The sequence below is a fragment of the Indicator indicator genome, chromosome Z (assembly GCF_027791375.1).
Source record: "Indicator indicator isolate 239-I01 chromosome Z, UM_Iind_1.1, whole genome shotgun sequence".
Lineage (NCBI taxonomy): Eukaryota > Metazoa > Chordata > Aves > Piciformes > Indicatoridae > Indicator > Indicator indicator.
Genome location: NC_072053.1, coordinates 27,063,097 through 27,078,562, shown reverse-complemented (window position 1 = coordinate 27,078,562; position 15,466 = coordinate 27,063,097). Strand labels below are relative to the sequence as shown.

Here is a 15,466-nt window from a genome sequence, read left to right as displayed (position 1 = left end):
CAGTACCTGTAAGACTCAACCCGCAAACTGATGCCCATACACGGCCCAGCAAAGACCGGTCGGGGGCCGGCGGACCGGGGTGCTGGCGGGGGAGTGGCACCGCCTCTTCTAGAGCTTCCCTCTGGAGCAGCCCCTCGGCCCCGCCCTGAGAGCAGGGGCACAGGGGATCGGGGCCAAGCCAGGGACTGTCCGCCCGCTTTTCCTTCGCCGGGGGCGGAAACGCTCACCGCCTCCCCAGGCCGCGCCGGCAGCTCCCGCGCCCGCGGTGCCCTTCCCCGCGCCCGCGGAGCCGAGTAAAATCTCCAGGTAAAATCGGGTAGAACTTCATTTAATCTCTACACGCATTAGCAAACTACTGGCAGAGAATAGCTGACTCGAAAACTGCGGCAGCCCTGTGTAAAGTCTGACGACCACAGCAGCGGCGGCGCCCGAGGCTCGCCCCCGTCGCCCCCGTCGCCGTCGGCGTGCTTCTTCCTTCTCCGCTCCAGCCTCCAGCCGCGGGGAAAACGCCAGTACGCACTTGCGACGAGAAAAACGGGAGGGTGCCGACGGCGCGCCCGGGACACGCGTGGTAGGGGCGGTGGGGTGCTTAGCTTGGCACCCAGCGGAAGCGGTACCCGCCGGCGGCCGTGCGGACTGTGAAGGCGCTGCCTTGCGGGAAGGCCAGGGTGCGGATGCTACCCGCCTCCCCCAGCGCAGCCCGCAGGCTGCCGGGTCCCTCCAGCTCCTCGCCGCCGGAGCGCGGAGCGGCGCGGACCGTATGCAGCCCGCGGAAGGCGCCGTGCAGGCTCGGGGCCAGCCGCGGGCGCTCGGCTGTGGGGCTTCCAGACGGGCTCCCTCCAAGGCCGGCTCCCGAACTGGTCCCCAGGCTTCGCAGAGCAGCGCGGTGCTTCTCCGATACTTCACGCAGCATGGTGTCCACGCCCGCCGTCTCCTCCTGCGGCTCCTGTCGCTCGTTCCCGCCCCAGGTCCCGGCCGGAGCGGCGGGAGGAGGAGGTGGAGAATGAAGAGGAGGAGGAGGAAGGGCAGCCCCGTCGGCACACTGCGACAGCATCAGCGTCTGCCAGCGGGAGAGAGCACGACTTCCGAGGGCTGTGCCGCACCGCGCATCTCAAACCACCCTGCACAACACTATGTCGGTGTCAGCTGAAATTCCCCTCCCCCACCGACAGTAACCAGGCTAGCCCAGTCTGGAAGCAAATGAAGGCTGTATTTACAAGCAGAGTCTAAAATCTACGATGAAATGCAATGAAGATGTACAAATATACAAAATTCATAACATTTACAACTATATACAATCAACAGAAAAGCACAACCGATCTCCCTTTGCTTCCCCCCAACGGGACCCTCCCAAAGGGGCCTCTCTCTCTCCCAGGAGCTTCCCCCCAGACCCACCTGGACAGAGAAGCAGAGTTAGTTAAGCAGAAAGTTGTTAACTTAGCTGCCAAGGTCAGTACGTGTTATCTTCAGCCAGAAGAGAAGAAGAAACAGCAGCCAGACAGCCCAGCATCTGCCCCCACTGCCGAACGCAGAATGTGCAGAGTGCCCTACTTTGTTTTGGGTAATAGTTCTTAAACATTTCTATCTATCCAATGGAAGTGTTTAGAACAATCGTTATTTTGCTTTCTTACACCCAATAGTGACTTATTTACATTCTTTCACTTTTCTGTTTTGAACTTTGCAAGGAAAAATTAAAAAGGCAGTTTCAAGCCATCACAAACACCATCTCGGCTCCACCCTGCCCCGCACCCGTCTGACGACACTGCTTCCTCCCACACCACATGATCCATCCCACACCTCACTGCCGTGCCTTGCACTACCCCATCCCACATTGACCCATCCTGCACAACCCTGCCCCAAACTGTACCACACTGTCCCCCACTGCCCTGCTTCACCCTGATGCACCATCTTGATTCACACTGCCCCACATCCCACCCCACCACGAATCACCCTGTTGTGCACCACACGGTGTCACACTACACCACCTCATCCCACCCCATACCTCCTCCACCACCCCATCCCATGGCCCTATCCCACCTCACACTGTTCGACCTCATCCTGCATGCTATCCCCCAATGCACCCCTCATTCCACCTGCATATAAACAAACACAGCCATTAAAAACAACAACAAAAAAAACCCCAAACCATACAAAAATCTGTAACACCGAATCTATCTCATTTTCAAAGGAAAATACTGTGTATGTTTACTTATAAGATCCAATCAGCCTAAGTAATTATACACAGAAAAAAACAACAGCGATTTGTCTGCTCTGGACCACGTAAAAGACGTTATACCTAGGTAAGTGACAGGCTTATAAGCTACCAGGAAATTAACTAAAGCCACAGCTTCCCTTTAAAAATTTAAACAGAAAGGTATCGTGGAATGGGAGTACCATTCGTAGCTACCAGTTTCATCATGAACACACTTGTTCACGATGTTCACCCTTTTTTCTTCAGTACTCAGTTGACTCATTTTTATGGACTTCAGGACCATTAGATACTAAACACATTTAAGATGAAGATATTCAGGTACACTTTACACTGATCTATGTTACTTAATATTAGAGGAACAACTCCACCTTTACAGTCGCATTTACTATTTGCACTTACTTTCTCCTGGTAAAGAAGCCATCCGTGTGTTTGTAAGTCTCGGTTTACAGAGGAAGGATGCACTTGTGCTTTACCCTGAGCAGTTTCTACCATGCAAGCCAGCTTCTCTGTAATATCCACAGATTTCATATATATTATTTTTCCAACGTTGTCATAAAGCCCTGCAGTCAACACGGCTTTAAGAAGAGCTATTTCATGGAGAGAAAGGGATTGTGTGGTTCCATTTCCATCCAATCCAAATTGCATTGTAGGTGCTGTGAACCCTGCTGCTCTGACCACCCTTATGAGTTCTTGCTTCACATCCTGAAATTAGTAAGGTATTAGTAAAACTCTGAATTTAAAAGGTACATGCTCTGCTCCATCAGCATGCAATGATACTTCATGCCAAGTACTTGTGCCTCCCCAGCAGAAAAATCTCTTACTAGAAAAACACTTGTATTTTCTGCAACCACTTTTTAATTCTGTCTGTTTCTAAGAGAAAAACAAGACCTGGAATAGAAGATTAGATACATGGTACTATCTACTGCAAATACTAAGTCTCTCACCTGTAGTTAAAACAAAACCAAACTTGCATCAAAGATCCACTTCTGCCTAGGAGACCTTGGTCACCCAAACTTAAACAGGAAAGCCTAATTAAGACATTTTTTCTACCAAAATAAGAGGCCTTTTATATATTTTTTGTGGCTCATCTTTCAAACTTATCAGAGCTGCCATTTAATACCAACATTAACACAACCTAAGTATTTTAATTCCTAAGCTTCGATTCTTTGGTGGAAGTAAGGATTGGCTTCTCCAATGGCAATGACTGGAAGATGTATAGCAACAAAATGTGTAATCAAAACTCAAAATGCATAGAGAGCTACCTCATTTGAGGGCGTGCATGTAATCAGTCCTTAGCATTCCACTTGTTTGTGTCTTGTCTAAATTGTAACTCTTATATAGCACATCTTTCAAACTGGATGACATTTTCAGAGGGAAATTTTAACAAATAACTTCCCTGTGAAGAGCAGAATTATTTGGTTTACCTCCAGAGTTAACAGTGAAGTCCTATTAAGAAAATTTCTTCTGCAATAAGTCATTTCAGTACGATATCCCCCTTCTTGTCGAGCCCTTTTCCACCTAAGAAACCCCTCCTTATTACAGCAAAAACCCCCCAAAACCAAAAAAAAAAAAAAATCACATCAAGAGTATAAAAATATGAAAGCGGCATTAAGCTGAAAGGCAATACTGAGTTTTGGTCAGCATCCTCCACTCAAAACTAGAACTAAGTGGAATTAATAAAGATGAATGCTGCTGGTGAAAGACCACACCATATAAATTTGGTAGATACTAACAAAAACATACATGGCAATTTTATCTCAAAAATCACACACTTCTGTCTGTTTTGACAGTGGAAACGAGACTCAGGTGTGGTTTTTTGAGACTTGGTGATAACATCCTAAGAAGAAAAAAGACCCTGAAATGCATGTAGTTGTATAATAAATATACTTGTACTTTCTCAAATACAAAATATTCAGGTCAGCGTATCCCAAACAGCACACAATCTATTTTAGACAGAAAGATAAACAGATCCAGTACACCTCTGTATATGTGGATAGCTAAAAGTCATTAAAAGGATAAGGTACTAAGCAAGCTACATTATGTTAGAATACTTTACAATCTACTGTTCTGATTGAGATGCAAACAATTCAACAGAAGACACTTAATGATTCTTTTCAGAACTACATTACTTAGGTGTTATCAACATCTAGCTATAAGCACAGGAGAATTATCAGTTACCCCAAGTAAGCATTGTAGATTGTTATATGGTCTGAAACTGCCATTGCAAGTGATGACTTTGCAAGATCTGCTTCATCTTTTCGACCAATTGGTGTAGTAAATGGGGATTTTTCTGTCATAACTGCAGCCAGAGTTGCCTGAAGTGAGCAAAGCACACATTTTATTAGAAAATTACAGGCTTATGATAAAAAAATATTACCGGTAACATGTAATCATAATTTAACTTCTACTACATCTCAAGGGAAACTTCTCACCATAAAAATTTCTTACACATAACTCACAATTTAGATTAATAGTGCCTTATACATACAGATAAAAGAAAAACAAACCGAAAACTCACATGAAATTGCCAACTGACAGAGCAATACCTGGTACGACACACTGAAGATCAGATTAAGCAACTGCTTGAGATTATACCACTTTAACAGCAGGTATCGAGAAAATAAGGAATTTTAACTTAATTTTCAGCAACTAACATACTTAGGCTTCCTCCTAATTTGCAGTAAATTAAATAGAAAAGGTGAAAGTATAAACTCTGCCACAGTTTTCCTACAGTAAACTACCACATCAATTAATCTCCAATAACTTTACATCAGCAGATTATTGGTCCACAAACTGTGGGGTAATCTAGATTGGTCCAACCTACACATAAAAGGGCTTTTTCTCTAAGTATCATATTCCCTGGAATAGTAGCAGACAGAACTGAGGATTAAGTCTGACTACCCCCTTGTGAAAAGTACCTAGGAGTTTAGAATCATAGAATCATTTAGGTGGGATAAGACCTTTAAGGTCCTTGAGCCCAAGTGTAAAGAGCACAAGAACATTTCCCTCCATGACATCCAGGTGCCCTCATCTTGAAATACCTATTTTAACTTCTTGCATCATCCTTTCAAAAAAATATGCTTCAAGAAATCAAACTGATTGTAAAGAGTTAACCGTTTATGCTTTTCAGAAATGTAGATATCTTTTTTTAACTCACCACAGGATCCAAGCAGCCAAATATAGCGCCAAATATAAGCATTTTGCCAATCTTTACATTGACAGGAAGGGCTGCAAGGTGCTGGCCCAATGGAGTCAGCTTGGGCTCATTTAACAGACAAGCCCCAATCTTCCTCAACAGGTTCATTGCATTACCAATTACTTGCTGCTGTGGTGGGTCTAAGGCTCTAGAGAGGAAATCTTCAGGGGAGCCAAGACTGCATTTCTGTGGAGTAAATGGGCATATATTTCAACACAAAAATTGCAACAAACTTTTGTGGCAGCTACAGAGGAAACTGGAAAGCCATTCTTGCAATCAAAAGCCTACATTCCCTCCCCTCTAAATCAGCTTCTTGGTTCCCAGAACACAGACGTGCCCTGTAGTAAATTAACACAACCACTGTTTGGAAGAACCACCAATCAGAGAAGCGTGTTACCAGTGAAGACATATGAGCAGGAGACTCTCAGACTTGACGAGATGCAGCTCCACATGGCACTATTTTGTCAGGCTGCCATTCTTCCCCATGTGTATCCTACTCACTCATGATGGAGAGAGGGAATGGAATTGCAGAAATAAGTTTGAAGGGTATTTAAGTTTGAATTGCCACTCTGAGGTAAACTGAAATAGTATAGCATGTTGTTCTCAGTCAGCAGCATGTTCTGGATTTTCCAACCCATAGGTACTGGGTTCCCTCACACCGTGGTGGCAGAAGCCCCACTAACTACATAGGATTAGGGCTGTCCCAGAAAACATTTTTAGACAAAAAGGTCAGTAATTCCAAAACCACATGGTAGTATGAAGGTGTAATTCCTCCAAAGGCATATGTAATATTTTTACCAGGAAAGCCAGCAATTCTAAAACCACAGTCATACCATAATATGAAGGCATAATTCTTCCAGAGGCACACGCAGTATTTCTGGCACAGAATATTCCATGAAACTTTCAAACCTGCAGCATCACAAAAACATCAAAAGACAAATATTCAGTTTACTCTTCAAATTCAACACAAACTCAGATTTCACATGCTCCTTCTTTGCAGATGTTGTTGAGGGGTAAGGTAGGAATGGCACTTATTTTAATGCATAGATAAGGCAGGAATGGCACTTATTTTAATGCATAGATAAACTGTTCATCCTTTGAATTAAGTCATGTGGAAAGCAAAAGTTTTATTGAAAGAGAAGGAAAGGCAGCAAGACCTCAATTAAAAACAAGCCTTAAAAATGCATAGCTTTAAAACTGGAAGTCTTGTACATGACTAAAATCCACATTTCATTAGTTATGTATAAGCATTTCTCAGACTTCCAAACAAGTAGGAAAAAGGTTATTCCACTGCAGTAACAGAAACTAATTCTGCAGTGGTGCATAATTTGTTATTTTCCCCATCTCTTATGCATAGAGATATCACCTCAGAAACCTACAGATTTGTCTCATTAAAAAAAAAAGTTCAAAGTTCAGGAAGTTAGGTTTGTGGGGCAGTAGATGTTTTTAAACACTGGTCTTTTAAAATTCCTTGATGCTGCACTTTATAATGTGTTTGGAAAGAAAAAATCATAGAGTATGCTAAGAATAAAATAAACTTTAAAAAAATCATTAAGCAGACTACTGTTAAGACTTACTACTATGATGTTCAAATTATGATAAAAAAAAATAAATCTTTCCAGTTTACAGTAACTAAAGAGAACTTTAACAAGACTTCTGGTTTTACCACAGGAAAAGAAAAAAAAGACAAAAATATTGATGAGAGTTACCAAATCTTCCTTAACCAAGTTTACAGTACCTTTCTCTTGTGTACATTCGGAAGCAGAATCCATCCCTAACACGGCCAGCTCTTCCTTGTCGCTGCAGAGCACTAGCTTTACTAACAAAGGTCTCTTCCAGAGAACTCATCTGACTACTTTCATGATACCTTAAAAACGGTAAAGTGAGTGCCCATTCAGATTTTCAGAATTAAAGTTTTAATGCATACTTAAATACCAGCATATTGATAATATATCTAAATAGTATTCATCTGAAAACACTGTAGTTTTGGAAACTAAGCATACCTGGGGGAAACTATGTCACTTTGGGTACAAGTCTTTAATGAAAAGGTAAAAATTGGAAAATTAAGAGTTACTCTATTACTTCATATCCCTGGCAATTCAGAACCGTTCTAACACATTCTCTAGGGCTTTTCGCATTTAAAATAGGCAAAACATAGCTTCTAAAATTGAGTCTGTATATAAAAAAAAAAATCCACTTCAGTTTTAAGCCAGTACTTAATCACCGCTTTCTAGATCAACGAAGAACTCCCTTGATCTTCACACCATTTGAAAATCCGAAGATTCATCCAAAACTTGTACCTAAACTGTAAGCTGTTCAATAAGCTTACCAATATTCTTGTCCAGAACTGTAGTTTAGTAAGAACACAAAATTCTTCCAGTACTAAGCTCCAAATATTTACAATGATAACAGTATGACTGATGAAAATCAAATTCTCACCTATTTTCTTTTGTTCTCCCAGTATCAATTACAAAGACAACATCTGGTATTGTGATACCTGTCTCTGCTATATTGGTGGCCAGGACAATCTGAAATGAAGTAACATAAATAAAAATTATGGAATGTCTGTCTAATAGTTTTCATCCTTTTAATCATTATTATAGAGTAAATTTGGATAAAAGGTTGTGGGATTTTTGTTTGTTTGTTTTTTTACTCCAGAAACATTTCCTTAAACAGTCTGACAAAGAATTAAAAGCTACCTGACTTGGAAAATGGTTTAATCTTCCCCAGTTACTAAGGAGTCAAGTTAAGTGAAAATTTCACATTTACTCTGTTTCATGATCCACCCAAATTACTAGCTAGTGCCCGCCAAAACTGGCTAACTTTAATTAACAAATAGTTTGGAAGTAAGTAAAACACTATTTTTGTAGCTAGTTAACGGTTTAACAATAGCAAAATAAAAGGAAAGCAACAATTCAAGAGGCTCTTAAAAAATACTAGGTTTAAAAATTTGTGTAATTACTGTCAAGCTTTTTACAGACTATCAGATTACAATCACAGAATCACAATACATTAGAGATTGGAAGGGACCATTAGCCCTCTGGGCCACAAGGGCACATTACTATCCCAGAAGAATTTTCTTTTGCTGTTACAGAATTCCATAAGGAACTGGTTGTTGTGTAGTTGTGTGTGATTTGATTTTAAGGGAATTCAGAGATACACCCACAGGAAGTTTCCCCTTTAAGTGGTGAACTTTGCCTTCTTACACATATTGTACCTTTCTGACACCAAGAGGAGGTATTGCAAATGCAGCTGCTTGATCTTGAGTTGAAAGAACAGAATGCAATGCTATCAGCCTGTGCCTAAAACAAGAAATTACACTAATTAATATACACTTACCAAATTAAGATACAATAATTAAAAAAAAAAAGACTTGACTGATGACAATAGTTTGGAGAAGGCAACTAGAATAGACACTCGAAAGAGTAAAGCTTTGTACAATTAGGTATCAAAGTCTGCTTCAGTGTTTTATTACAGCAGCAAGAAAAGATAATGCCATTACTTCATAGGCATGTTCTCCTCTATCACAATAATGCAGGAAAGATACTACTACTGCAGAGCTCTAGGTTAATTTACATCAATGGGCTAGCAAAAAAAGGGGATAGGTGTTACAGAATCACAGAATGGTTGAGGTTGGAAGGCACCTCTGTAGATTGTGTAGTTCACCCTCACTGCTAATTTAGGTACACCTAAGTCAGGTTGCACAGGAATGCATTGAGGTGGGTTTTGAAATTCCCCAGAGAAGGACACTCCACAAGTTCTATGCAAAGCCTGTTTCAGTGCCCCACCACCCTCAAAGGAAAGAAGTTTTTTTGCTTAAGTTCGAGTGGAATTCCTGTTCTAGTTTATACCTGCTGCCCCTTGTCCATAAACCTGAGTCCTTTATATTGTGCTTCCAAGAAAAGAACCGTTACTGAAACTTAGCACAGACCTATAAACACATGCAACTTTTAGCCTGAGTAAGAAAGGCCTTCAGAGAAAGGCACAGGGATGTGTACTTTCTTTCTCTTCTAGACCCTGATATCTCCATTTATAAAAGCTTAGAATTTGACTGCAATAGTTTTTTTATGCCATTGTATTGCTAACTTCCAGTTACCCCCAAATAAACTTCAAAACTATCCAATGCCACCTCTTTTTTTAGATTGTCTCTGATTCTCTTCTTAGCAAGAAGTGACTTCCATATGAACAGTACGAGACAGAAAATTGTATCCCAGATATGGCAGTGTCCATACCCTAAGAACAGGAAAAGTAGTCAAGAGCTTTGTGATTAAGTAGCTTTTAAAAAAAATAAAATCAAAACAAAAAGATGTTGTTACTGTACCATTCCTAAGCACCTGTCCTTTTTTTCTTGTATAATATTTAGATGATGGAAGTACATTTGTAACACATACAGGTCATAAGTATAATTTTGTTTCCTTTTTCAAGAATAGCGACCTTGAAACTCCTACAAACATATTCATCAAGGTAAACTATTAACTTGTAACTTTACAGAAATTATCTGCATTACCTGTCACGCAAGTTAAATCTTCTATCAGTTGAAATGAGATCATACAGCTGTTGGATATGGGCAAGGCCTGGTAAAAAGATCAGTACAGCACCCTCAATGTTCTTGAACTGGGGACTTCTATCTGGAAAAGTTACAGTATAAACACAGGTAAAACAAACATGTATCTGTGAAAAGTTTTATTTGAGAACAGGAACTAGGTCTGGGTAAATGCTTTTTAGGATGTTTTATGTCAGAATGAAGTACTTCATTATCAGTAGAAAGCACTGGAAAATGAGCCCAAAGGACAGCCCCAAGTATACAAACTACTTAAAAAATAGACTATACCTAAATATGCAAGCAACTCCAAAATAAGTTCAAGGTTGATCTTGTAAGGGTTCATATAGAAGACAGCTTGCTGTGTGCGGCTGCTATACCTCACATAATAAGGAGCCAAACTGGTACCAGATCCAGGCTGGACTGGGACATACTCCTAAAAAGAAGAGCAGGGAAAAAACAGTTGTATTCTCCATGTTTTAGAATAAGGTAAGAGAGTAGAAGGTCTACTGAATCTAGGTCTCTTAAAATGTCTCTTATGTCCATCTCTGTTTAATTGATTAACTTGCCACCAAAATCAGTGCCTGGCTTGGCCCCGATCCCCTGTGCACCTGCTCTCAGGGCGGCGCCGAGTGCAGCGCGGAGGGTGCCCGGCGGAGCCAGCGCCGGGGCCGAGGTTGGTACAGGTGCCGTGGTGGAAGGATGGAACAGGGCGGCCGCCGCCGGGCTTTCAGCAGCATCTGCCCCAACAGGGTCCAGGGTCCACCCGCCCGCCTCGCCAAAAAGGCAGCACGGCCCGACGGGAGGGTGGTGGGGACCCTCCCGGCCGCCCTGAGCTCGCGAGCGCCCCTGCACCCCGCTCGCCGCAGCGCTGCCCCGTCGGCTCCCGCCGCACCCTGCCTCGGTGAGTCTGTCCGCGGTAGAGAGCCCTGATCCTCGAGTCTTCCAACGCGCCTCTCTGGTGCCCTGCATCGAGCTCTCTAACCCTGCCTCCTGCGTGCATGACACCCCCACCATGCCCTCCACTGTGTGTCTCCTGCTATGTTCCCCCCTTTCCACGTCTCCTGCTATGTCCCCCTCGGTGCTCCCTATCATGCTCCCCAGCTCGGTATCCTCTGCTATGCCCCTCGAGGATGCACCCTCGGCTGTACTTCACATTTCAGTGTGCCCCCCTGGCTATGCCCATCCCTGCCTGGGCTCCTCACCGATGTCTTTCACTGTCCTCAGCACTCACCACTATCGACTGGCAGGATTTGGCAGCCTGTGCCCCCATCCTTCCCACCACCCCAGCCAGCCCTGTGACCCTGCAGCAGGTAACTCCCTCAGGCATCAGTCTGGCTTGACTGCTCTCATCACAGGGCACCTCCTCAAGCTGATGGGTGCTGGCAGCTCTCTGAGCCTTCCTATCTCTGAAATGGTGGGTGCAGATCTGGAACTGTGAGAAGATGCCGGGTACAGGCAGCAGTCAGTGTCAGAGTGGTGTAGGCTGCATGGACAAATCTGAGCCCTGGACCCTGCTCATAGACACATTTTCTTTACCCCTCACAGGGTCCCTGCTTCCAGGACGGAACAGAGTTTAATTTCCAGGAGTTCAGAGATGCTGTTGATGATTTTATATCTGGTACGTAGATATTTTTCTTTATCTGAGCCAAAAATGCCTGTGTGTGTGTATCAACAGTTATGCTTCATATGCTTTTTTAGCTTTTGGCATTTTGAATGTCCACTCACTGAACACACATCCCACCCAGGGACAGTCCTTAAACAGTGTGTCCCTGCACACCCCCATCAGAAGACCAGGACTTATGCTGAGCTTTTTCCTATGGAAGGCAGAAACTAAATGCAAAGAGATTTAGAGTACACAGCTGCTGCAATAGACTAAAGGCTTGTTGGGAAATACTGAAGGGATTCTGACACCAGGATTGTGTAATGTGGTCAGAGAGAAGAAAGGATGTGAAAATCTCCTCTGTCTTAATGCCTGTTGTTTTTCCCTCCAGATGGACTGCCTCCACTGGACTGCACTGAATTTGATTTTTCACTTAGTGAAGAGGTCGCCTTTGGCCCCTGCACACCACAGCTGGAGAGCAGCATGATGGCGCAGATGCCCCTTCAGCACCTGCCTTCCCCTGAGTCATGCTGGAGGGACCTGGCAGGTCAACACCAGAAAGCACTGGGAGATGCCCTGGTGGCGAACAGCCAGGTAGGAATCCCCAAATCCTTGCCAAGGGCCTGCACTGTTTTTCTCTTTTACATTCTGCTAAGGTAGCTGCATGGCTCTGGTGTGCAGCTTCCCCTGGAACCTGGGAAGTGGATCTGTCCCAACCACTGCGTCTTCACTTGTCCTTCACAGCTGCAGGAGACCCTCACAAAGAGGCAAGAAGAGCTGGTGAACCTGAGGGAGAACAACACGCAGCTGAAGGAGCTGGCAAGCCAGGCCAGGCAGCTAGCTGCTGTCCTTGATGTGAGTGCTGCTGTCCCATCGAGCTTGGCTGCCCCACGGCCCAGCTGGTTATTTGGGGGCAGTGGAATGAGGGGTGCATTGGGGGATAGCATGCAGGATGAGGTCGAACAGTGTGAGGTGGGATAGGGCCATGGGATGGGGTGGTGGAGGAGGTATGGGGTGGGATGAGGTGGTGTAGTGTGACACCGTGTGGTGCACAACAGGGTGATTCGTGGTGGGGTGGGATGTGGGGCAGTGTGAATCAAGATGGTGCATCAGGGTGAAGCAGGGCAGTGGGGGACAGTGTGGTACAGTTTGGGGCAGGGTTGTGCAGGATGGGTCAATGTGGGATGGGGTAGTGCAAGGCACGGCAGTGAGGTGTGGGATGGATCATGTGGTGTGGGAGGAAGCAGTGTCGTCAGACGGGTGTGGGGCAGGGTGGAGCCGAGATGGTGTTTGTGATGGCTTGAAACTGCCTTTTTAATTTTTCCTTGCAAAGTTCAAAACAGAAAAGTGAAAGAATGTAAATAAGTCACTATTGGGTGTAAGAAAGCAAAATAACGATTGTTCTAAACACTTCCATTGGATAGATAGAAATGTTAAAGACTATTACCCAAACCAAAGTGGGGCACTCTGCACATTCTGCGTTCGGCAGTGGGGGCAGATGCTGGGCTGTCTGGCTGCTGTTTCTTCTTCTCTTCTGGCTGAAGATAACACGTACTGACCTTGGCAGCTAAGTTAACAACTTTCTGCTTAACTAACTCTGCTTCTCTGTCCAGGTGCGTCTGGGGGGAAGCTCCTGGGAGAGAGAGAGGCCCCTTTGGGAGGGTCCCCTTGGGGGGAAGCAAAGGGAGATCGGTTGTGCTTTTCTGTTGATTGTATATAGTTGTAAATGTTGTGAATTTTGTATATTTGTACATCTTCATTGCATTTCGTCGTAGATTTTAGACTCTGCTTGTAAATACAGCCTTCATTTGCTTCCAGACTGGGCTAGCCTGGTTATTGTCGGGGGAGGGGGGGGGAATTTCAACTCACACCGACATAATGTTGTGCAGGGTGGTTTGAGATGCGCGGTGCGGCACAGCCCTCGGAAGTCGTGCTCTCTTCTGCTGGCAGACGCTGATGCCGACGGGGCTGCCCTTCCTCCTCCTCCTCTTCATTCTCCACCTCCTCCTCCCGCCGCTCCGGCCGGGACCTGGGGCGGGAACGAGCGACAGGAGCCGCAGGAGGAGACGGCGGGCGTGGACACCATGCTGCGTGAAGTATCGGAGAAGTGCCGCGCTGCTCTGCGAAGCCTGGGGGCCGGTTCGGGAGCCGGCCTTGGAGGGAGCCCGTCTGGAAGCCCCACAGCCAAGCGCCCGCGGCTGGCCCCGAGCCTGCACGGCGCCTTCCGCGGGCTGCGTACGGTCCGCGCCGCTCCGCGCTCCGGCGGCGAGGAGCTGGAGGGACCCGGCAGCCTGCGGGCTGCGCTGGGGGAGGCGGGTAGCATCCGCACCCTGGCCTTCCCGCAAGGCAGCGCCTTCACAGTCCGCACGGCCGCCGGCGGGTACCGCTTCCGCTGGGTGCCAAGCTAAGCACCCCACCGCCCCTACCACGCGTGTCCCGGGCGCGCCGTCGGCACCCTCCCGTTTTTCTCGTCGCAAGTGCGTACTGGCGTTTTCCCCGCGGCTGGAGGCTGGAGCGGAGAAGGAAGAAGCACGCCGACGGCGACGGGGGCGACGGGGGCGAGCCTCGGGCGCCGCCGCTGCTGTGGTCGTCAGACTTTACACAGGGCTGCCGCAGTTTTCGAGTCAGCTATTCTCTGCCAGTAGTTTGCTAATGCGTGTAGAGATTAAATGAAGTTCTACCCGATTTTACCTGGAGATTTTACTCAGCGGAGCAGAAGAACGTGACGTACAGAATAGTGACCGCGGCTGGCCAATGCAAAAGCGGACAGACCATCCCAAATGGTTTAAACAAGATACACCTGCCCCATCATGGAACTTCACTTCCACAATGTTTACAAATTGCACTTGTGTCGTTCACGTGTGCGGCTGTAGAGGTATATTTGCACACAGTGTGACGAATAAATAGTGCTTAAAATTGCCGTTAATTTGACCTGTTTAATGTCTTTTGTATCTGGTATGCGTATTTGCAGAAAGGCGAGGATCTACATCAAGTTTAGTTTGCTTGATGTGCTCGAAGTTTTTGAGCAATTGTTCTGAATGTCCACGTAGGTTTCACTTGCTCCCACTGCTTCAAAAGCTGAGCTGTTGACAGTACACATGCCTGTCTGAAGTTTATTCTTCTGTGGCACATAAGTGAAAGCACTGTGCTCCACTCGGGATACAGATTTTCTCTATGAAGTTACTAGTCTTTCTGCTTTTCAGTACTCAATTTTTTTCCAATATTCTTGCTTGGGCCCATGTGCATTAACAGCAATCCAAATGTAACAGGCTTGTGTGACAGTTAAGGTGACAGACCCATGTCCTCGTCTCAGTACATTTCCTAAGGGATCTGCAACCCTACATGTCATGGTGTATTCTTGGCAAACAGAGACTGTATTAGAGAGGACAATAATGGCCACCAGCATAACGTGTAGTTATATGGCTCCTAGGAGACTGCGAAGGTCCTTCTGCATTTGTGATGTTAAAAATATTATTGATTAATTTTGAGTTGTGATCTAAAAAGTAATAGAAAATTATTATAGATGTCGTGCCAAAAATTATTTAAATTTAAACTCTGTTAATTGAAAAGGTTGAAAATTGGCTAGTTAGTGCAGGATGCTTCTCACTGAGATGCAGAAGAGCATCATCAGACACACAGACACATAACTAGTAAAAGGAAAAGGTGTTTGGTACACAATATATTATGTTCATAGTGCAAGCTGAGCATAGTTTTATAGTTATAGTCCTTTAAACTATAAAGTTGTATTTTAAATTCACACCTATCCATCTACTTCCATTCAGGAACTTCACAGAAAGTGGACAAATCTCTTGCACAGATTAAAGCAGCCCAATGACTGCTTTTGTCAATGGTGGTTTAAAAGTTCTCCCTGTGCCATGTGTCTCTCTGTCAGGCAGGAGTTGGTGGGATCATAGC

At 45.0% G+C, this 15,466-nt stretch overlaps 3 protein-coding genes across 3 annotated transcripts; 1 reads left to right on the top strand and 2 right to left on the bottom strand.

The window, feature by feature from the left end:
* Positions 1-589: 589 nt before the first annotated feature.
* Positions 590-2,024, bottom strand: LOC128979327 (multicilin-like). Its single transcript, XM_054397544.1, has 2 exons — positions 2,003-2,024; positions 590-1,092 (listed from the first exon to the last, which is right to left on the bottom strand). Exons 1-2 carry the CDS (start codon positions 2,022-2,024, stop codon positions 590-592), a joined length of 525 nt encoding a protein of 174 aa, XP_054253519.1.
* A 41-nt stretch (positions 2,025-2,065) lies between these two features.
* On the bottom strand, positions 2,066-10,965 carry LOC128979326 (ATP-dependent RNA helicase DHX29-like). The gene is made up of 13 exons (XM_054397543.1): positions 10,564-10,965; positions 10,240-10,384; positions 9,916-10,036; positions 8,626-8,710; positions 7,848-7,936; positions 7,147-7,275; positions 6,242-6,317; positions 5,370-5,594; positions 4,391-4,527; positions 3,637-3,730; positions 2,612-2,914; positions 2,395-2,501; positions 2,066-2,093 (listed from the first exon to the last, which is right to left on the bottom strand). Exons 1-13 carry the CDS (start codon positions 10,963-10,965, stop codon positions 2,066-2,068), a joined length of 1,941 nt encoding a protein of 646 aa, XP_054253518.1.
* MCIDAS (multiciliate differentiation and DNA synthesis associated cell cycle protein) lies at positions 10,964-13,959 on the top strand. Its single transcript, XM_054397542.1, has 4 exons — positions 10,964-11,261; positions 11,943-12,145; positions 12,296-12,406; positions 13,480-13,959. Exons 1-4 carry the CDS (start codon positions 10,964-10,966, stop codon positions 13,957-13,959), a joined length of 1,092 nt encoding a protein of 363 aa, XP_054253517.1.
* Positions 13,960-15,466: the final 1,507 nt, after the last annotated feature.